Raw genomic sequence first — 22,989 nt, 5'->3', positions numbered from 1 at the left:
AGGGGAACAGCTGCCGATCAACCCGAGTGCCCACAGCACTTACGGTCATTCAATGGCAAAATGCTGTGTGGGCTGCTCAGTATCATCTCCTCTGAGCTCCCCCTCCCCGGGACTGCACAGCTCTCACAGCCCCAGAGGGGGGCCTCTGCAGCCCAAGTCAGCTCTGCTAGAGAGAGGGCTACCCTGTCCCTCTGACACATCTGAAGGCTCCCTGACACCCCAGATGCTTTATAAATGATGTCCCTGGGATCCTCATGTAGACCCTCGGAGCAAAGGATTATCAACCATTTTTTACAAGGCGAATGAAGCTCAGTGAGGCCATTCGCCCATCTGAGGCGAACAGCACGGACGTGAAGAATCAGGATTTGAACCCAGGCCTGGGTGAGTCCAGAGTTTGTGTTCAAGATCCCACTCTTTATAGCACGCTCGCTAAGAGTGGGTTTTGGGTTCATATCCCCGCTTTGCTACCATCGTGCTGTGCGGCTGTGGGCCAGTGACTTAACCTCTCTGTTCTTCCACTACCTAATCTGAAAAAGAGAGATAGTAACAGGCACAAAGGCCTTCCTGGAACACAGCAGGCTTTACTTCCTGGTCCCCCTCATGGTTCTGTGGGGCCACGTGTCTCGTTATAGCCAATGGGTTTTGAGCAGAGATGGTATGAACCACCTCCTGGCCAGTGTCGGACTCACCAAACTCTTTTAACCCTGGGCTTGGTGACTGTCCATGTTCCAGGTGGTGGCTGCTCTGTGGGCCTGGGTCCCTGTGTAACTATGAGGCAAAGAGCCTCCTCCTTGCTGAATGTCAACAAAACATTTGTTGACCAAAGTGACTTAGATGTGGGGGTTGTTTGTTTCTGCACGTAAACTTGATCTATCCTGACTGGCACAGCCCTGGGCAGGGTGCTGGCTTGATCGGGTCACACAGGGACAGCACACTGCTGTGAAAATGCTGAAATGTTCCCCACGGTTTGAGCTCACACTGAGTAGCACCTTTGTCTGAATCCAAGGGTCTGGTTGAAACAGACAGCCCTGCTCTCAAGGCTCAGGGCGACCCACACGACACGTAGGCCTTCCCAGCATCCTACAAAGCAGAGGCCAACAATGGGCTTGGGTCCCATTCTGAGGGATCGGTTCCTTCCCTGAGTGTCTGACCCTGTGGCAGCCCTCTGCCTCAGAGAGAAGAACCCAGGCTTTGGAGCTGCGCTTTCCAAGATCAAATTCTTTCAGCCTGTCTGAGTTAAATGTCCTCGGAGTTGGACTGGTTGGGCCTCAGAGCCCCCTCCTGGAAGCCAGGGGTATAACAGCAATCAGATCAGGCGTGTGAATGCAAGCGTGAAGTTTGGTTATACAGTAGGTGCTCAATGAATGAATGCTATTTTATACTCAGCTGAAAGAAATTCGGGTTCCACTGGCCCTTTTGGTGTTTTTGTAGATGCTGCCAGGGCCCTGACCACCTCCCCTCATATTGTGACTACACGCTTTCAGTTACTCAGCCCAGGGGCATCCTCTTTGGATGGGAAATTAAAATTCTCTTTGTGGGAAATTAACAGCTCCCCAGGGAGCAGCCCTTGACTCTGACCGATGGGCACTGGGGGATAAATACCCCAGCTCTCTCCTCCCCTCAAGTGAAAGGACTGTGAAGTATGTGCTCTCTGCTGCCTCCTGTTGACCCTCAGTGGAGCTGTGTCCCATAATACACCCTGTACTGGCTGCCTTCTGGCTCCTGCCTCACTCCCCACCCCCCACGCTGAACTTCCTGGGCTTTTCAGATAAATTCCTTCCACTCAATCCTTATCTCAAGCTCTGTTCTGGGGAGTCCCAGTGAAGGCAACTTTCTAGGTGTCTGGCCACAGGCCTCAAGCCCCTGGACTAGGAAACTCCCCGCATCACCTAAATTGCACATGGTGAACTTGGGGCTTCATCTACACTGGTGAGAGAGGCTCCACCCCCATGGGATGGTCAGGGGTGGGGGAGATAGAGCCCCAGCCCTCAGGCAGAGCCACTTTCATTACCAAAAGATGGACTGGGGATTCAGAAATTGCACAGCACAGCTGCATTGGGCAGGTCCCGTGCCTGAGCCCACACCATGCTCCCCTCAGCCCTGGGAGGCTGGCCTACAGCATTCCTATTTCTAGAGTTGTCCACTTGAGGCCAGGTAGCTAGAAAGAAGCTGGGGCAGGATTTGCACCTGGATACGGGCACACCAGAGCCTGATCCCCACCCCCCATGCATGTCCTGCCATCCATCCTGCTTGCAACCCTGGGACTGCAATGCTGAGTTGGTGCCACTGCTCAGGATGGAGGGTGCCTCCCCCGCCTGCCTGGTGTTCAGCACAGGACCTGACAGCCCAGGCTGTCTCTTGGACTCGCCTGGGCTATTTGTTAAAGATACAGATTCCGGGGGCGCCTGGGTGGCTCAGTGGGTTAAGCCTCTGCCTTTGGCTCAGGTCATGATCTCAGGGTCCTGGGATTGAGCCCTGCATGGGGCTCTCTGCTCAGCAGGGAGCCCACTTACCCCTCCTTTTCTGTCTGCCTCTCTGCCTACTTGTGATCTTTGTCAAATAAATAAATAAAATCTTAAAAAAATACAGATTCTGGGACCCCCACCTGACCAAGGGAATCTGAACTTCTGGTGTTGGCTCAGGGACACCATTCAATTTTAAGAAATCTCCCCAAGCAGTCCTAATAGGTAAGAGGGTCGGGAGCCTCTGCCTTGGAGGAGAAGGGGTGGGGGTAACGAGCCTTCATGTGACCCTTCCTGGCATTTACGGGACACTCCATGCCAGGCTTCACCCTCACTTTATCCAGACAAACTTTATTTGTGCTGGGGTTTGCACGGGCTCTTCTGAGGAAGGGGAAGAGGACGAGCCCTTGCGATGGTGGGGGGGCGGTGACACAGCAGGGATGTGATCTGAATTGAGGGCTCTCTGGTCCCAACAATGACACTCTTTGCCACCTCAGGAAGCCAAGGTGAGGAGCCAGCCTCCACCCCACTGAGAGCCTGGCTGTGGTCACCGACTGTAGACTATTCTCCTCAGGGAGATGGACTCAGCGGCTGGTGGGGAGGAAGCCATCTTGTATCGAGTCTGAGCTCGGCCACTCGCTGGGGGAGCTTCTTGAAGTCACCCCAACACACAACCCCACCAGTTCAGGCTTTCTTCACTATTTTTTTTTTGCTCTGAACCTCCTTGGCTCCCTGGGAAGACCTTCTTAGAGGAAGCTTTGTAAATGCATAAAACAAAATACCCAGATGGCAAGGGCCCCTGTTATCTTAAAATACACTGATCACAGTATTTTTTAAAATTAATTAATGCACTTCTTCGTTAACACACTACATAACTTCTAGCTGTAGGTTTGAGAGTCACCAGCATTTGAAGTGAGGATGAACATAAAAGAAATTTGGAGGTGCCTGCGATCTCTTATCATGCCCCAAGAAAGCGTCTGATTTTTATCGGGGACCCAGGCTATACTGAGGGTAACACGGCAGGGGGCTGTCTGCCTTCAAGATGGAAGGAAATGTGAAAGTCCGATTAGTGGCTTGTGGAAAATAAAGATGTGTTTTTTTTTCCCCCCATTTGATTTCACACACACTCCCCACCCTGACCCCAACCCAGCCGCATCCACGGATCCCTTTAGGGATCAATGGGCCTTTGGCTAAGACCTCCTGTATTAGTGGGAGATGAAGGCAAGCGAGTGGGGCCCCGACTGCATATAAAAAAGAAAGGCAGGGGTGTGTGTGCTTGGGTGGCTTGGTAGGTTAAGCGTCTGCCTTCAGTTCAGGTCATGATCTCAGGGTCCTGGGATCTAGCCCCGCATCGGGCTCTCTGCTTGGCAGGGAGCCTGCTTCCCCCTCCCCTCTGCCTGCCTCTCTACCTATTTGTGATCTCTGTCTTTCTGTCAAATAAATAAATAAAATCTTAAAAAAAAAAACAAACCAGAAAGGCAGGGCCATCAGTGGAACACACAGCTTAGGGCACAGGACACACAACAAAGGCACAAATCATCTCTGTTGTGTTTGGATGTCTGCCTGCTGCCTCCCTTGTAAAATGTACGTATTTCTGTGGATTGTGGTTTAGAACAGCTAGAACACCATGGACCTGGCCTGTCTGGATCTTGCTTTCCTTAAAGCGAATGGTAATTACGCCCACCGCTTTGGATCACTTTGAGGAATGACTGCACCAGGATGCACAGAGGACCCAAGAACCCTCAAAAGTTGGGTCTCGTTGGTGTCACTTGGCAAGTGTGCAAACACCTCCGTGGGGTCTGCAGGCACTGGAGGGATGCTTATGCCACTGCTGGGGTTGGGGGTCCTGGGGCAGGTGGGGAGACCAACGCCCAGGACCCAGTACCCCTCTGGGCATCCCCCACAACCCATGGCTCTAGCCCCAAGGCCGTGCTTACCAGAATCCCAAAAGCCATGACTTTCAGCACACATTCCAGAGAGAAGAGGGAGGTGAAGACGATGTTGAATACTCTCAGTGCGTTTTCATAAGCCACCGAGGCCCCATAGAACTGGAGAAGGGAGGAGGAAAGACAGTGGAGTCAGTGGGCAGGGTGGAGGCTGGGGAGGCAGGCGGCTTTGCGACTATCCTGCCCCGGGCAGGTGGGACTTGGACACTGGGCTTCCCAACATCCTGTGGAGGCAACCCAGGCCCCAGGCAAGCCCTCTGTGGGCTAGGCTAATCTTTCCATAGAAAGCACTTTCTTGAGTCCTGCCTTAGCATCCCAGATCCTAGGACTGCCTGCCTGATGGCACTCCTGATGGGATGCAGGAAGACATCTGTAGCATCTTTCTGCAGGACTTTCTGGTGTGTTTTTTTTTCCTCCCCCCTTTAGATCTCTCTCTCTCTCTCTTTAAATCCTTACCTGTGAACTCCCATAAAATCACTCCCCAGCCCAAGACTTAGAACACCTCCAGGATCCCCAAATCTTTCCTTGCATGCCTTTTCAGTCAGCAGCCCACCCCAGAGGTAACTTCTATTCTGACTCCTTCTGAACTCTTCTTGCCCAAACTGTTTAATTAGGTTCAAGTTTATAACCTTTAGCCCTGAGTACCAGGTTACAGGAGACATGGCAGGTAGAGGAAGAGGTTACAGTTCCCCACGAGAAAACCAATGCACCCAGAGGGGGGACCATTTTCATTCAACTCATCTGGTTTCCTCAAGAAGTCAACAGCATGGGGAACAAAAAGGATGGGGGAAGATAGAGATTTAAAAGACAAAAACCAGGGAAAATGTGTAGCCATTTGGATTTTGGCTGAAAAAGCAACTCATGGGGCATGTGGGTGGCATGGTTGGTTAAGTGTTAGACTCTTGATTTCAGCTCAGGTCACAATCTCAGGGTCGTAAGATCGAGCCCCATGTCAGGCTCTGAGATCGGTAGGGAGTCTGCTTAAGATTCTCTTTCTCCTTCTCCCTCTGCCCTTCCCTACATCTAAAAAACAAACAAAGAAAAACCCAACTCTTGCTGTAAAAGACATTTTGGGGACAATTCAATATGTATCTTACAGAATTATCACTCATCTTGTTGAGCATAAGAATATGTAGGAAGGGGCGCCTGGGTGGCTCAGTTGGTTAAGCCTCTGCCTTTGGCTCAGGTCATCATCTCAGGGTCCTGGGATCAAGCCCCATGTAAGGGTCCCTTCTTAGTGGAGAGTCTGGTTCTTTCCCATTCCCCCTTCTCCTGCTCTCTCTAATAAATAAAATCTTAAAAAAAACCATTTTATTTATTTATTTGACGGGGTTGGGGGCACAAGTAGGCAGAGCTGCAGGCAGAGGGAAAGGGAGAAGCAGGCTCTCCACTAAGCAGGGAGCCTGATATGGGGCTTGATCCCAGGACCCTGGGATCATGACCTGAGCCAAAGGCAGCTGCTTAACTGACTGAGCCACCCAGGTGCCCCTCTAATAAATAAAATCTTAAAAAAAAATAAATATGTAAGAAAACTTCTTCTTAGAAATACATACTGAAGAATTTAAGGGCAAAATACTGTGGTGTCTATCATTTAAAATAATTTAAAAAATAGATGAAATGTCCAGAATGGGTAAATCCATAGAAACATAATGCAGATTGGTGGTTGTTGGGGGCTGGGGGAGGGGCCCAGGGTAGGGGTGGCTGGTCATGGGGATGGGGGGGGGTCCCTTTTTGAGGCAATGAAAATGTTCTGGAAGTAGGGAGAGGTGATGGTTGCCCAACCTGATGAATGTACCATTGAACTGCACACTTTGAAATGGTTAATTTTACGTGATGTGAATTTCACCTCAAGGAAACAGAGAAAGTAGATGAAGCAACCTTAGAACCGTGGGCACCTCTGGGTGCTGGAGACTAGGTATTCACGAGAGTGGGGTCTGGGGACCCGTGGCCCCAGCATCCTGGGGGATCCTGACTTGGAATGTCAGGATCCCAGCCCGATTCTGCTGAACCGAATTTTGCATGTTAATGAGACCCCCAGATGATCCGTGAACACACGGCAGCCCGAGAAGCGCTGTGCTATACTATTCCTTTCTCTTTGAAACTGCTCATGATTCTAACAATGAAAACATAAAAGAACTTGCTTATGGGGAAGCGTTTCAAGCAAAAATAGGCACTGTTTTTTTGCCAATCCAAAAATGAATAGCTTAAACATCGAGTGTTTTTGAAGTGTCAAGAGATGTGCTCGTGTCTTTGCCTCAATGTCCTCATTCAATCCTTGTCCCCACCCGGGGACGGGAGGAATGTGCTATTATGATCATCCCCATTTCATTGACAGGGAAACTGAGGCCTGAGTGTTGCTGGTCCCTTGCGCAAAGTTAAATGCTGAGATAAATGGCAGAGTTGGGCTTATATCCGGCCCTTTGGTTTCCAAACCACAGGGTGAGAGGTTCTGACTTTTCACCCTGAAGAGGCTCTGTGGCCCTGAGAGTTGCGAGGTCCTTGCCTGCCCCTCCCTCCTCAGTTTAGCCACTGGACATTTTTAAAGGGCCTCCTGTGCCCTTAAGGTGAAGGATTCCTTGAACCCCAGGAATTCAGGGGTGACTGGGACTTGCCTGGGCCCTCGGAGCTCACAGGCTGGTGGGGGAGAGCGCCGGGCAACCCGACGCTGATATGGCACATGGGATCTCTGGTGCTTGCAAAGAAAGGTGCCTCGTGCAGTCATGGGAGGTCAGGAATGGCTTCCTGGAGATGCAGGTGGAAGGAGCTGGCCAGGGAACAGCCAGAGCAGAGGCTCTGCGGCGGTGACGGAGTGTGATCTGCCTGGGAAACTTGGGGCACATGGCCTCAATGGGCCAGAGGAGGACGGGTGTGAGGGGCGGGCACGCATGGGGCTTAAGCAGGCTGGGGGCTCACCTTCATCATGAGCACGATGGTGTTGAGAGCAATCATGGCCATGATGGTGTACTCGAAGGGCGGGGACACCACGAACTGCCACATTCGGTACTGGAAACTCTGCTTGTTCTGGGGCATGTGTCGGGTCAGCGGTTTGGCACTGATGGCGAAGTCGATGCAGGCTCTCTGCAGGAGAGAGGCCGGTGGTAGGAGAGCACCCCCCATCTCACTGGCCACGGCTCTCGGGCACATCTGCTCGAGCCTGTCTCCAGCCGGGATTCCCCACTCCCGGAAGCCCTTCACCAGACCACATTCTTCTGCCAGCAGCTGCGGCTCCTTGAGAAGTCATCGTCCGCCTGATCTTGCGCTAATATGCCCCTTGTGACCTCCCCGAATCCCCGCAGCAAACACGGGAAGTGGATACTCTCGATTACCCTACTTTGCAGGGGAGGAAAACAGAAACTCAGAGAGGTTAAGCCCCTCGCCTGGCGTAGCACAGCTGCCAAGTGGGCCAAACCTGAACCTGAACCAGAGTCTGATTTGAAGTCTGACGGTTCTTTCCTACTGAATATTTTGCTTCTTTTCCTCCTTCGCTTTACGGGAAGGAGGAATAATGGCTGCTTAGTCGTAGGGGCCAACAGAGCAGAGGAAGGATGGATTTCAGGTCCTCTGCCTAGCTTGGATGATTCTAGAAGTGCAAAGAGCCAGGTCTGTCCTCTCTGGAGGACTGGATTTTCATTCATAAATATTCACCACCCCGCCCTCGGGGAGATCATACTCCCTCACCCCGCTGACATCAGACATTGATGTGTGACTTGCTCTGGCTAATGAGATGTGGACAGAAGGGACACGTGTCCCTTCTGGGCACACAGCACAAAAATTGGACCGGGGTTTGCCATTCTCTCTTCTTGATCTGCAGAGACTCAGAGGGTAACCAGAGTAAAGATGACATGGACCAGAGTCCCCCGAGACATGTGGTGTTGAGCAAGAACTCCATCAATCCCTTTGTGGGTATCTGGTGCCGAGATTCTGGAGCGGCAAAGCTATTCCAAACGGACTGATACAGACACCTGCGGTCGGTGTGTCTTCCTCTAGGAACCCCAGGACGGGCTGCTCTGCAGATGGACTTCTGCCTGCAGGATGCTGCTGTGCCCTCCCCAAATGCCCCCAAAAGCTGTTTCCTCAGTGTGAGTGTGTGTGTGTGTGTGTGTATGTGTGTGTGCATGCGCGCGTGTATGTGTGTGTATGGGGGGTGTCCTCAATTTTTAAACAAGGGATGCAGGCAGGAAGTAGCACCTCATTTTTCTCCAGGCTGTATTCCTCCATCATCTTGTCCCCCTGCTCCTGGAAGGTGATGATGATCAAGGCCACAAAGATATTGACGAAGAAGAAGGGGAAAACCACGAAGTAGACGACATAGAAGATGGACATCTCCATGCGGTACCCGGGGCTGGGGCCCTGGTTCTCAAAGGTGGCGTCCACGGAGTGCTTGAGGACCCTGTGAGGGGTGGGGTGGGGAGAGGGGGCAAGTAGGTGGGTCACAGGAACGGAGGGAGATGTTAAGAGAAAACAGCAAAGAAATGAGAGTAGTCGTTGTTTTCAGACTTCCGTTACTGTGGTGACTTTACAAAGCCAGAAGTCTTCCCACCTCCTTTGTCTGTGGGGAGGGTCAAAAACAGCATTAGTTACCTTCCCCAACGCTTCTGGAGGGTTATTAAGCCCTGGGCATGATTTAATTTATTTTCTCGGCCACCCTCTCGGGGAGGTTACCACTGGCTCCTTTTTGCACATGAGGAAATTAAGGTTTAGCAATTTAAAGTGACTTTCTAAAGTTCACCCACTAAGGTCTGGCCAAGTTGGGATGGGAAACCAGGTTGGTGGTGATGGATGGGAGGGTGTATAGGGTCATGGAGGCAGATATGAGTGTGTGGGGGGCATTTAAGCACAGCTGGTGGTGGGAGCCGAGAAGGGGTAGTGGGGATGAACGTGGGTGTGTATGTGCATAGCTGCTCTACACAGTTGCACAGATTGTGCACTGCTCAAGGGTTCTGTGCCTAAGGGGTGCCATTCATACTGTAGACATGATAGATTTGTGTATTTATGATGACAATTTTTGGGCAGGTGGCCATGAAATACCTCATTTGAACAAAACCATTAAGTATATTGCAATGATTTTCTGACAGATGGAAGTGAAGTCTGCTGAGGAAGGGCTGTCTAAAAAATTTTCTCTAAGGTGCCGTATGGGCTAGCACTGGCCCCATGTAAGTGGGTACTGAGTGTGTGTGTGGGTGGGTGGAAAGGCACATGAGGGCTGGTGTGTTTCCTGAGAGCAGGAGGGAGGGAGGCGAGGATGATGAGGCGCACTGGAGTCAACTTGCCATTTCTGAGACCTCTGGGAGGAGGACCAGGACTTGGGTGAGGAGAGTGAGGCACTTGCCTTGGACACAAATTAAGGAGGTGCCAAACCTCTCAGTCATCAGGAGAAATAGCATTTTACTGCAATATTTAAGCAAATTATAACAAATGCCAAAAAGACCTATGATGAAAAAAAAAAAATCAGCATTTTAAGTAAAGACACGTCCAGCCCTGGACTTGTGCATGATTCAGCCTCACCCCGGCCCTTGCCCTGTTCTGGGCAAAGAATGATCCTGTGGTCAGAGGGACTTGGGAAATGTCATGCCCACACACCCTGGTCCTGGAGATCTGTGCTCACCAGCACAGGAAGTGTTAAGAGATGTGACTGCCTGTGTCTGGGGAGCCTTCCTGCAAATTAGAAGCAATGCCCTTTCCACAATCGGGGTCTGGCAGACAGAGCCCAGTGAGGGCTGGGTTCCTGCCCCACAGGCCCAGCCACACATGCAGCTGGCGTTCTGGTGACGCCCCTCATGCCCCTAGTGGGGTATCCACCTTGGGAGGCCAGGAGCCAGCCTCTCCTCAGCCAGGCCTTCCTCAGCACCGGGCTCTCAGACCCTCCCCCATCCTGCTCCCTAGCCGCCGCCCCCCAGCTCCTCCGTGGGGCTCTCTGGTGGGCCACTCACTGTGGCCAGCCTTCTCCCGTGGACACGGTGAAGAGAGTCAGCAGAGCCCACAGCACGTTGTCATAATGGAACTCGTATTTCTTCCACTGTCTGTCCCGTGCCTTCACCTCGTTCTTCTCGTAGAGGAGGTACTTGCCACTGACACAGAAAATGGGGGCCATGAGTAAACAGAAGAAGGGGACATCTACAGCAGTCAGAGAGAGGAGGAAGAGGAAGAGGGGACCACCAGCTCCCACTGTGTCCCTCAGCCCAGGCAGCAGCCTCCGACGGGTCTCCCTGACGTCTGTGTGCGTCGACTTGGAGACAAACCCCCACATGAGGCTGGACTCGGGGCCAGGAGCCGACTCAGGACCAAGCACTCTCTTCCAACATTTCCAACACAAAAACTTCTGGTCCTGCAGGTGGGAGCCTCAGGCTTGGGGGGTTGAGAGCAGGGCGAGAGAGAGGCACACCTCTGGGTTCCTCAGGCTGGAGGGGGCGACTGCCTCTCCTTTTCAGGGCAGGACACAAGGCTCAGCCCCAGACACGTGGCCAAGTGTGTGGGGTCCTTCCAATGTCAAGACCCAGCCACCAAAATAAGAGGCTGCCATTCCCTGTCTAGTCAGGTTTTACACTGGCGATGGTAAAATTTACAGGGAGCTTAGTTAAAGGCTTAGCAATTTCTATCACGAGGCTGACCCAAAGATGGGGCGACTTCTGGTCTACAATTTCTCCTCCACGACTCCAAAATCTAGAAAATTGTGAAAACTGAACACTTTTCTCTTAAGTCAGGGGTGGCAAGTTATGACCCGCAGACCAAATGTGCACCTGTTTCTGTATTGTCCACAAAGTGAGAACGGTTTTCTACCTTTTTCAGTGGTTGAAAACAAATAAAAAGAATGCATTCGTGACAAATTAAATTCGTCCGGCATTCAAAATTTTCATTTCTAGAAATAAGAACACAGACATGCCCGTTTGTTCCCGTGTTGTGTGGCTGCTCTGCATTAGGATGGGAGTGGACACGGGCTGCGGAGGACTGTAGACCCCTTAGAGATCAAGCACGTAGGATCTGGCCCCTGGCAGACAAAATTTGTCCACTTCTGACCTAATTTGTTTGGCAATGAAACCTGACCCGACTGGACCTGAAGCTCTTCACCCTTGTCATTTGTCCCATTTGGTGCAAACAAGTTGCACGGCTCCCAGAAAACAAACAAACAAACAAACAAACACAAAAAGACACACAAAAACAAGAAATCGGTTTGATTACAGGGATGCCTTAGACACAGCTGAGGGTGCGACTGATGTCCTGTGTGTAACTCGCACTATTTGGTCTTTCTAAAATCGCAAAACATTTTCACTTTGAAACGCCATCTGCTGGTAAAGGTTTTCCAAAAAGGGAACGTGGACGAATATGGATAGCCCTCGCGCGACAAAGGTGGGGACCAGAGCGATGCACGGAGGCGATGCAAACACCAAAACCTTTTCTTCCCACTCCAGCCCCAAACGGGTTGCACCTGGGTCACGTCCAGGGGGTTTCCAAGCCCAGGGGCGCTTCTGGCCCCTCCCCAGCCCTCCCCCGGCCAGCCGCCGCGGGGACACCGAGGAGAGCAGAGACCCACCGGCAATCTTTCTCGAACTCCTTGGACTCGTCAGTGCAGTGGAAGAACTTGCCCTTGAACAGCTGCACAGCCACCACAGCGAAGATGAACATGAACAGCATGTAGACGATGAGGATGTTGAAGACGTTCTTGAGCGAGTTCACCACACAGTCGAACACGGCCTGGGGGGCGGAGGGCGGAGGGTGGAGGGGAGAGAGGGCATGAGGGGCTGCGGGCCTGCCCGGCCTCTGCCTACAGCAAGCAGCCCGTGGTACCAACGTGTGGCCAGTTTGCCCACGTTCCATCTCACAGACAAGGCCTTTCCCGTTGATTCCGCGTCCCTGCCTCCCCTCTCCCTGGCCCTTCCCCTCCTTCTCCCTCCCTTCCTTCTGCCCACTGAGCAGTAGGGGGCGCTCCGGCTTTGGGAGCTGACCTCCCAGGCCCAGGAGATTCCATCCTGGGTGAGATGGAATCTTTCCATCATCTCCCAAAGAAGGCAGGGGTTCCGCTCGCAGCGTCTCCCACCCCGTTCTGCTTCTAACCATAGTGGGTCCTAACCACAAGTGGGTAAAGGTCCTCCATCCCCCTGTAACTACAGGCCAGCTTTCCCCGGGGGCGGGGGGCACGGGGCAGGGAGAGGGCATAGCTTTCACTGGGGCTTGGGGAGGGGGCTGCCACCCAGAAAAGGTGCCACCACAGCACCGAATAGGGCTGGACTGCATCGCACGTGTTTCAGCGCAAGCTTTCCTGCCCAAAGGGCTGCCCGATATCTGGGAGCACAAGTACCAAAGTCATGGGGGAGGGGCACACCTGGGCGACAAAGGACGTTCCTTTAGGTCCTGCAGGAGCCCAACACTAAGTCGTGCTGAACTGCACGGTAAGAAAGTTATTCACTTTCCGCTTTTCCCTTCAGTCCTTTTGGGTGAAGGAGAAAGTCTTGCTTTGTTGCTACTGTGAGCACCTAACCCTGATCCTTTTCTCTTTTTAACTTGGGAAGAGCAAGTACCCATGTCCGAAGCCTTTTTCAGGCAATCTTTTTGGCTAGATTTTAATAACCGTGTCTTTTTGGGGGAATGTATTTAGTTTTACCTTCTGTTAACATAGGGTTCCAATTTGAGAACCTTGGCGTAGCATTTCCTTTTAAAACACATTCGTTTAAATTAAAAAAAAAAAAAAAGCGAGGACTTTAACATGAAGTAGGAGATAATACAGGTGGCCCTCAGGTGGAACATCAGTGGAAAAGGTGTGTTTGAATGACTAGGTTGCATTTCCCTTTCTTTTCTCCCGTTTCTCCTGAATGACAAGCTTGGGAAATACTGGTTCATACTATTTTGGAACAGGAGATAATAGAGCCTAGAACAGACTGGTGAAAGTAAAAAGTTGTGTGGGAGCAGAAACCCAGTTTCTGGCTTCCCACATTATGGTTGTGCCCTATTTTATCCATATGATGTCCTCCTGTGAATTAGGAAAAGGGATCTCCACCTTAAGACATTTCATCTAATGGAAAACTGTCACAATACACAGATTTTGTTAGATCAACTCACTTTACTGCCATCTGCTGGAAAGTTCTAATAATAAATATATCCATATATGACGGATGTGATGTTATCAGCACCCCTTTCAATGTTGTGTCCTTGAGCAGCATGCAACCTGTGCAACTGTACATGGCAACCCAGACAGGCCTCCCACATGCCCCAATCTCACCTTGAGCTTTGGCAACCGCTTGATGGTTTTAAGAGGTCGTAGCACCCGGAGGACTCGGAGGGATTTAATTGTGTTGATGTCCTTTCCTTTGCTATTGCCACTGTGGAGGGATGTTAGGGTACAGAGAGGGGAAGAGAGGGAGCAGAAGTCAGTCTGGGTGGTGGGTGGCCCACAACTGCATGTGACCCCCCCACCCTCTCAGGCCTAAGGGTCTGGGGGGAGCTTGGCACAGTCCTGCCCTTTCTGGGGAAGAGTGGTAAGCATCCCTGCTATGTTTGAGCTCAAGAGATAATCAACAGATGGGCTTCCGTGTTTCTTGTCTCAGGATTTGTTAAGGTCCTCCACCACCTGGCTGGGCTTGAGTAGCTGTAGGGGTGGCAGGGGGGTGCTCAGACCTAGCAGAGAGCTGGCTGCCCTTGTATGCTGACTGGGGGTGGTCTTGGTGGGGTCTTCCAACAGGATTCAGGAAATACTTAATGTGGTCCTCCCCCAGTATTCCCTGAGCCCACACGAAAGGTAAGAACCAGACTTCAGATGCCCATGTTGAACCTCTGCCAGGATCCCTTAGCCTATCTTTCCAGAGAGCTGCATAGAGCTTTAGTCCAGGGTCTACTGGACTTGAGCCTTTGCACTACGGCCCCTGCAGATGCCTTCCTACCCTTACCCAGCCATGATGTGGGTCCCCCAAGAGGAGGGCATTGGGTGCAGCCATCAAGGTCTTGTGGTTAATAGAACTCACCATCTACCCAGTCTCCCAAGTCAGAAACCCAAATGTCACATTCAGCTTCCTGTCCTCCATCCCCAATGGGTTACTCCCATAACATCTCCATCATCGTCCCTGGCCACCATCTTACGCTGGACTCTCATTACCCATTTCCCAGTCCCCCACACCCTCACTCCCTGTCTCTCTCTCCTTTGATCTTTTCTGCACACAGTGGTCAAAGCCAATGACCATTTCGCTCTCCCTCTCAGAATCCTTCTGGAGCATCTGAATTACTAGAAGTGGGAACTTCGGGCGCGGCATTCAAGGCTCTTGGAAATCTAGCCCAACTTACCTTTATCTTTGCATTCCCATCGACTGTGACACACCCCAAGCCCCAGCCACACTCTTTGGTCTCCCTCTGCTTTTGCGCATACTGTTCCTGCTGCTAGAAATGCCCTTCCTCCACCTCTCCATTCACAGGACCACGCAGCCCCCAAAGCCAAGTTAGATGGTCATTTATCTAACAGCCTTCCCTGATTGCCGCTGGGTTTTACCAGCCCCTACTGCTGCTCCACAGTCACCTTTGCTTCTGTCTTTGGCTTCAGGCTTTAGACAGACAACCCCTCAAAGGCTCGACTAGTGATTTATTCATCTACGTGTCCATTTTCCCTTTCATCTTGGTTCTTGTCCCAGCCTTCAGTATGTGCCTGGCGTGTGGTCTCAGGACGCCCGTGAATGGATCTAGATCAGAGTTCTTTGAGGGTCCTGCAGTGAACATCTCTCTCTCGTTACCTTGTGGGTCACATGGAGAGCTATCCCAGGGACCCCCACCATGATGTGTCTGGGTATCTGGGCACAAAAACAACCTTTCTTTTAGATCTCCTTTCTCTCATTTTTTGGGGAATAAAGAGGAGAACTGGACGTTATCCTGCAGGGCATAGCTGTGCTCCGGGATTCAGCTGCAACCTGTTTTTCCCTTTTTAAAGCCAAGGTCATTATTGTTATCTCAAGGCTGTGGCCCTGAAGTGACACATGTCAAAAGAGTCACTGAGGTAATGTGAGGCAGAACAGGGACACAATTAAATAATTAGACCACACAGGGAAACCCGCGATTTCTTCTTCAAGAATGTTTTAGGCCTTTTGCTTTGGTAAGAGTGGAAGGTCTCCGAGATGTGCTAGGAGGTCTGTAATGTTTCCCTAACACTCACTAATTTCTCTGGAATTCCTAGAAGCCAGCTTGAATGTGACAAGTCACATTGTCACTGTTTCATGCCTGTGGGATTCACATTTCCAGATGTGGTTCTGTCTGAGGTTAACAATACTGGTTGTAACGGGATGATCTAGTTTCCCAGCAAAAACTGAAGCAAAGTTTAGACGACGTGTTGGTGGAAAAATGTCAAGCAGGTGGACGTCTAGGTTGTATGTGGAACCGGCTACAATCGAAGCGCTGAATGGCTGACATTTGGAAGCAGACTCCCACGGGCATATCCACTCTCTGAAAAGGACTACCTGGCCTCCCCCTTTGGGGCCCTCTCCCCCACGAGGTACTCTGGCCTCAGGTGAGGCTGAGAAACAGTCTTGTTTATTGAGGCAGTGAGGAGCGTTCCTGGCAGTTTGGGTCCTGAGCATGCAGGAATGGCTGGATCAAGGTGCGCTCACAGAAACAACCCGACTTTGAACCGGCTTTGCTGAAAGTGTAGATGCTCCTTGGGAGGCCAATTTCTCCTTTTAGAGCCCAAGTCCTGGTGGTGTGGCTTGTCCCATCTCGGGGTCTGGACACGCTTACCACTCTAGGAACCGCCCCACACATTTGTCTGCCTTGTTGAAATCAGACCTTGCAGAGGCCCCGCTTCCCCATGTCCTTTCTATTCTCTGCCAAGAACTGGACTCATGGTGGGTCATGGTGGGAGGCAGTGGCCAAGACCCCTTAGGGATCCTCCTACCCGCATAGAGACTGAGGGCGGGCTCTGGTCACTGCAAGCAACGGACGGCAGCAAAAACAGAAGGCCATGGAAACAGGCCCAGAACCAACACAGCTGCACCAGGGCATGGAGAACGAGAGACAAAATGAGAGAGAGAGAGAGAGAGAAAAGAAGAGAGAGAGAGAGAGAAAACTTTACCGTGTACTGCTCCTGGTGAGGTGGCGTCGGAAGGAGAGACAGATCGTAAGCGGCCTCAGAAGAAAGAACACAGAACACACACATACACACGCACACACACCTGAGCGCCCCCTGCCCTACCCGGGCACCAGGAGGGGCAGCCTCAGGCTTGTGGCTCTGGCCGACATCCAGCCTTCCATCTGGAAGCCCCCCGTTCAGTCCCCTGCCCTCGGCAGACTCCCGGCACTGCCCAACAGCACCAAGAAAGCCAAATTTCCAAGTAGCAGGACAGCCAGAAAGTTGTCAATGACCAAAGGCAAATTCACCACTGAAGGTCACTGCCAAGAGCTGGAGAAACCCCTTTTCTCCAGAGGTTCTGGGGCTGGAAGGTCTTAGAATGGCTTGGAAATTGTGAGCTTTGGAGTCGGGGGACACTGGGGTTTGAATCCCAGCTCTGCCCCTAATTGTCGTCCTCATCTGTAAAACAGACCTTGGGGATTCTGATGCTTGATACATGGTAGCTATGGCCCTGACTTTACTCCCTAAGGTAGGAAGGAGAGGGAGGTCAGCAAAGAGTTCCATTTTGGGGTGTAGTTAGACACAGGTCTTGGGGGTCCTGAGACGAAGCTCTTGGCATCTGGCTCAGCCCTCGCACTTATCTTTGGAATCAGGCTTGGTCTCATGACAACCCTCCAACCATGGCTGGAGGTCAAGGCCAGAGGAACTTGACTGTCATCAGAAACCCTTCTACTAGGCAGGTACTCTCTGGAACTTCCTGTCTGCTGCCTCTTTCAAAGCTAGTGACCTACCTTCCTTCTTTCCTTCTTTCCATTTAACATTTTATTCAAAGTTAGTGATATTTCTAAATGCAGAATGGTTTAAATGTCTACAGATATTCCTGATGGATTTTTCCTGCCCCCCTCCAACCTTTTGATTTCATCTTCCAGGTTCTCAAAGCTCAATGTATCTAGGACTTATCATATACATGGAATCATGTAGATTCTCCTCGGTGGATTATTACAGATCTTTCAACGATAGTGATTTCTGCCTGACCTCCTGACTTTAGGTGTAAAATGTGAGCCTTCTGAATGTCACTATGTTTGCCTGTGGGAAGGTGGCACCATCATGCGGTTTTCCAGATGAGGAAGCTGAGGCCCAGAGAGGGAGAGTGACATGCCCAAGGTCATACAGCTTGGGAGCAGCAGACTGAGATTCAAACCCTGGTTCGTGTATCTTGCACTCAAGTCTTCTTTTCCATTTTGTCACACACAAGAAAAATAATGTCTTCAGTGCAGGGGCTGGGTTGAGGATGGGATTAAAAATGCGGCAGCCCGAGGGCTCCTTCTTTGGCTTCCTGGCAGTTCGGCTCCTGAGCATGCAAGAGAAGCTTGATCAAGGCGTTCTGCCAGCTGTGCTGGCCTGCCTTGAGGGAGGAGTGGCAGCACCAGATGGACTCTTGGCAGTGAGGGCAGGATCACGATCTGCCAGCTGCTGAGACATGTCAGTTGGCCACCCCGATGCATGGGCACAGAGCATGAGATCACGTGTGACGGCTCATGAGATGGTGTGTTAATGGTGGTCGCGTGGACACGGCACACAGTTGGTGGAAGGAGCAGGACACACACACACACACACACACACACACACAGATTCGGGTGAGGTGCAGGAGGGGTGGAAACTGTCAGCAGAGCTTCAACACATCCCTTGGAGAACCACAGGGATAGTTTTCCTACATCTGAGACGGGGCCACGATCACAGCAGAATCCTTGCCTCCTCCCCAAAAGGCCAGAACAGCAAGATTCCTTTCAATGAAGAAAGGAGCAGCCTTGTGCTCCCTTCCCCAGGCTTTCGAGGAACCCAGGGTGGCTAAGCGGTCAAGTGTCCTTTTGCTGATTTGTGAAAGCTTCCACGTTCACAGCTGCGAGATGGGCAGCAACCTTGAATATGTCGGTTGAGGCCCACCTTAGCGATCCTGCTAGACTCACCTCTGGGCCTCAGTTTCCTCCTCTACAGAATGGGAACAATGAGACGACTTCCCACAGGAGGTTGCTGGTGGGGATTAATTATATGGAGGCTGGGATAGACTATCCAGTCAATTTTCGGCTTTATGGGGAAACTGAGGCACAGAATGATGATGGGACGTGCATATAAGAGACAAACTAGGTAGACTTGCAGGAGGCTCTTTCTAAAGCAATAAGACTAATTAACACCTCTCGGGGGTCTCAGCCTTGTCTGTGAGGAGATGGGCACTGGACTGATAAATTGAGCTAAAAGACCAGAAAGGAAAGAAGCAAAGGACTCTGGGGTTGGGCACTCAGGCTGAGACCCTCAGAGACTTCCCACTCCTACCAATGTGATATCCATGTAGTAACAAGAAAAGATAGTAAGGAAGTCCTCATAGGGCGAGAAATGTTCTCAGGCAAAAGAGGCCAGAAACCTGCAGCCAGGGGCAGGATTCTGAGACCTTGCTGAGGAGAGAAGTAACAGCCTGTGGGCTCCTGCTTTGGATTTTGGGCAGATATAGCCCTGGGAATGCAGGAGCAGCTTGATCAAGGTGCCTGGCCAACTGTGCCAAGTCTGCAACGCTGCCTTGAAAGAGAGATGGCAGCACCAGATGGATTCCTTGCAGCAAGGTAGGGAGGGTCTTGGCAGGGGGGTCTCAGGGTCTACCTCTCCTATCCCCATGACCATCATACAAAGGGGCTCGCATGGATGTCAGCTCTCCCAAAATCCCTTGAGAGCTGCCAGCACTTGTCAGGATCCCACTGGCAAAATTTCGCACCCCCCAGTTCCTGCATGATCTACAAGCTCATTGAGGCTTAGAGGATGTCCTTAAATCCCAGTCTGGACCTTTTCCTTGCATACGAATTAAAAAAAAAAATACAAAACGGGGATTTTCAAGGTCATGGGTTGGCTGGCTTTATGCCTGTAGCAACTTCATAGAAGCAGTTTAAAAGATTGACTACAAATATGCTGCCAGATTTCTGTGAGTTGTAGGCTCATTTTGAATGCCCTTGTATAATTTCATATATAAAATGAAAATTCAAAAAAAATCAGCTCCCTCTAGCAGATTCTTTTGCAACACAAAGAATCATACTGCTGATTGATTTTTGGTGGAAAAATAATTTTGATTTTGCAAATTGTTTGCTTAAAGTAGAGCCTAATTATAGCTCCAGGGATCCTAGAAACAGCATATTGTCAACTATAGCTCATTATGGCGAAAGTTCTCTGGGTGAAAGTCCCAAGTCTTTGGAACACCATCCATTCCCCAAATTGTGAGGTCAAATTGGAGGATGGAGGTGAAGCAGGGCAACTGTGGGGTCCCCCTCCTTCTTACTGAAGCATGTTGGCTCCGACAGAGGTCTGGGAGGAAAGTGTCAAGGCCAAGGGTGAGCTGATGGGCCCCTGTCATCACTTCATTTGTTCTATACCCAGTGGTGGCCACGGAGAGCAAAACCCCCCACCCCAGGCAGAGTTGGCAAAGGAGTGGTGGTGTGTGGACAGATGGATGGTCAAGGTCCCCCTTGACCTATCATCTCCTGAGCTCTAGGAGACTTGATGGCTGCTGGGAGGACATCACCCTGGAAGGCTAGAGGAAGTCTGAGCGAGGTGCCTGCTAACTTGCCCTCCCTTGCCGTAGAGGCTGTCCCAGGTCAGAATATGGTGGGGGCTGCATCTCCTGATGCCAGAGCGCATGGAAGAGTGTCCCCTTTCTCTAGGCCACACAGGTTAGGTAGATGGTCAGACCCAGGGGGCCAGGGTCAGAGGAGGGAGAGAGAGAAAGAGAGAGAAAGAGGGAGGAGAGGAGAGAGGATATGAACCAGACAGAAGGACAGAGATAGAGAGAGACATGTATGTGCTGGGGAGGGCTGGGTAGGCAAAGAGAAGCAGAGAGACAGAAGATAACAGAAAAGAGAAAATGAGGGGTTGGGGAAAAAGTGGAGAAAAGGATGAAAAAGGAGAGAGACACACAGAAGGAGGGGAGGAGGGATGGAGAGGAGCAGAGAAGGAGAAAGAGCAGGAGAGGCAGTTAGAGGGAAGAAGAGAAAAAAGGGGTAAGAGAAAGAGGGAGAAAGAAATAGGAACGAGGGAAGGAATGGGATTTGGGACAGAAATGGAGACAGACAGCATGTAAATAATCTCCACAGGGGACAGAATCACTCAGGCTGAGGGCAGTAAAATATTTTGGCTCCTCAGAATTGAAATTTTCTCAGGACCTAGCATGGTGCCTACCAGATACCTTGTAGGAGTCGTTCAAATACCTGATGGAGGGAGGAAGGAGCATATTTCATGACATTCTTAAATACACTTTAAAAATCTTTTTGGAAGCAACTGGTGCTATCTTGATAGGAAACAAATTGTATCTTACTTGTATTTTCCATTTCTCCGAATTCTAAGGAGGCTGATTTTTTTTTCCATTTTTTTAGTTGTCAGCGTTCTGCAAAATTTTTGTTCCCATCCCTCATCCATTTATCTACTGAGGTTCATATTTCCTGTTGATTTGTAATTGCTTTTTATATATGAATGCCAATAGTTCTTTGTCTTATTTGTGGCAATCTTTCTCCTCTAATTCACTGTGCACTTATTTAATTTTTGAAACTTCAGAACACGTTAATAACATAGTCAAATTTTGTGTTTTTTAACAGTGTTTTCCATTGCTCTACTACTTAAATACTCATTTAAAAAAGGGTAAGAGAGAAGGAGGGAGAGGAGGAAGGAGTGAGGAAGAAGGAGAAACAAAGGAGACAAGGTAGAAGGAGAGCAGACATAGAAAGAGGAAAAGAAAGTAGAAGGGAAAGGGAGCGGGGGGTGGGAAGTCTGGCCAGAGTCAGAAATATATCAGCCTCCTGACCCTTATGGTACCTCTCCACCAGCTTGGAGACATCCAGAACCTTGGAGCTTTCTGGCTGTTCTGACATAAGCTGACCTCATCGTTTTCCCAGAGAAGAATCCGAGAGTGGCCCACATTAGCCCCTAAATTGGAAATGAGCCACCACTCTGGCCTCCAGACAAAACAAGTCTTTGTTATTTGGTTAGGGGGACATTCAAGAACCCCTAAAAATCTCCTGAGAAGGAAACTAGGGGGCAGAGGCACACAGGAAGCCTCTGATTTCTCACTATGGGGGTGAGATGAGTCACAGTCCCTCCGAGACTCTGGTAATGATCCAAGGTGCTGGGCCCAGACAGGTCCCCAAGACAGTTCGTTTCTGGATTAGGAGCTGGTTGGGTCTTCTCAACCTGCTCCAAACATCTATAACTCGAGGAAAGCACTGCTTAGTTAGCTATCAAGGCCCTAAGATCTAGTGGCTGCCCAGCCCTTGGGTGCCATCTTGAAACAGATTCCCACAATTTGGGTGCCATCTTGGACGGAATGGCTGCTTGGCCCTTGGGTGCCATTCTGGAATGGCTACCCACAACCCAGGTGCCATCTTGGAGTTGCACAATGATGCATGACCTTTCAGGAGGCAGAGAGTCCTAGGACTGCCAGGAGAAGTAAAAGACACATGAAGGGAGTCACAGGTCTACAACTACAGGGCCTTCAGGCACAGGGTGGGGGGGTTGAATTCTCATGCACATTCATTTCCTGGTTTTCTTTTTAAGGGGCTCTCAGAGAGACAGCGGTTGGGGTGGAGCTTGTAGAGCAGAAGGAAGATGAGATGTCCCGGCGGGGCTATTCTACTGAAAGCAGCAGAGCAAGGATTCGGTGACGCGGCTGTGTGAGGAGGTAGAAGGTAGCGTCCCTTCTCCTTCTTCCTCCACAGTGGACGTCATGCAAAAGCCAGTTGAAGCTCTTCCTGGAGGCATGCAGATGTCTCCCACCCCCCAGAGCCCACTCTCCCCATCTCTACACCCTGAGAACATATTCCCTGATCCAGTGGGCTGCCCCAAACTAAGGTCAGGGGGCAAAGAGGCAAGTAGAAGCCTCAAGAGGAGACTTACGTGAAGGCAAAGGCCACCAGGGCCCCACTGACCACTATGAAGTCAAGAATGTTCCAGAGGTCACGAAAGTAGGCACCCTGGTGCAGGACGAGCCCCAGGTCGATCATCTACAGGTGAGAAGAGATGGTGCTCAGATCCCGCATCCCACCTTGGGGTTTGAGACCCACCTTTCCAGCCTCTGGGGGAGGGGCACCAGGAGGCGACATGGTGAGGGATGGGACAGCAGCCGGAGGTCGTGGGGGAGCCCAAAGTACTTCCCCATCTCATGAGAGGCAGTTCTGACTTGCTGGTTCTTAGATCCAAAACCTCAGGGTCCCCCTTGACTCCTCTTTGTCTTATTCCCCACGTGGAATCCATCAGCAAACCTTCCAAGAATCTGCCCACCTTCTCCACCATCACCCTGATCTGCCCCCCCATCACCCTCTGCCTGGACTAGTATGATCGCCACCTGTTCCTAGTTCTCCTGGCTCCCACCTGTCCTGCCCCTTCCTCAAGTCTATCCTCCCCAGCAAAACCAGAGGGTGCCGTGGGCATGGGTATGAGTTGAGTCCCTTCTCTGCTCAGAATCTTCCATGGCTCCCACCTCACTTGGGGCAAAAGTCAAAGTCCTCCCCGTGGCCCACAAGGC

The 22,989-nt window shown here is 51.0% G+C and overlaps 1 protein-coding gene across 15 annotated transcripts in view; it reads right to left on the bottom strand.

Annotated features, from left to right (window-relative positions):
* CACNA1A (calcium voltage-gated channel subunit alpha1 A) overlaps positions 1 to 22,989 on the bottom strand; it is a 286,823-nt gene that overhangs the window by 34,118 nt on the left and 229,716 nt on the right. For 8 of the 15 annotated variants that reach the window (XM_047700733.1, XM_047700723.1, XM_047700811.1 and 5 more), the window contains 8 exons: positions 22,362 to 22,468; positions 16,443 to 16,454; positions 13,620 to 13,719; positions 11,937 to 12,097; positions 10,339 to 10,476; positions 8,597 to 8,798; positions 7,322 to 7,486; positions 4,400 to 4,510 (listed from right to left, as the gene is read on the bottom strand). In XM_047700733.1, the coding sequence (XP_047556689.1) occupies positions 4,400 to 4,510; positions 7,322 to 7,486; positions 8,597 to 8,798; positions 10,339 to 10,476; positions 11,937 to 12,097; positions 13,620 to 13,719; positions 16,443 to 16,454; positions 22,362 to 22,468 (996 nt within the window). The remainder of the gene's footprint in view (positions 1 to 4,399; positions 4,511 to 7,321; positions 7,487 to 8,596; positions 8,799 to 10,338; positions 10,477 to 11,936; positions 12,098 to 13,619; positions 13,720 to 16,442; positions 16,455 to 22,361; positions 22,469 to 22,989) is intronic. The other 7 variants (XM_047700761.1, XM_047700774.1, XM_047700785.1 and 4 more) reach the window with 1 other exon arrangement.

Source organism: Lutra lutra, chromosome 1, assembly GCF_902655055.1.
Source record: "Lutra lutra chromosome 1, mLutLut1.2, whole genome shotgun sequence".
In the NCBI taxonomy this organism is placed as follows: Eukaryota; Metazoa; Chordata; class Mammalia; order Carnivora; family Mustelidae; genus Lutra; species Lutra lutra.
Note: the sequence above shows the minus strand (reverse complement) of the source record. Positions and strands in the feature narration are given on the sequence as shown.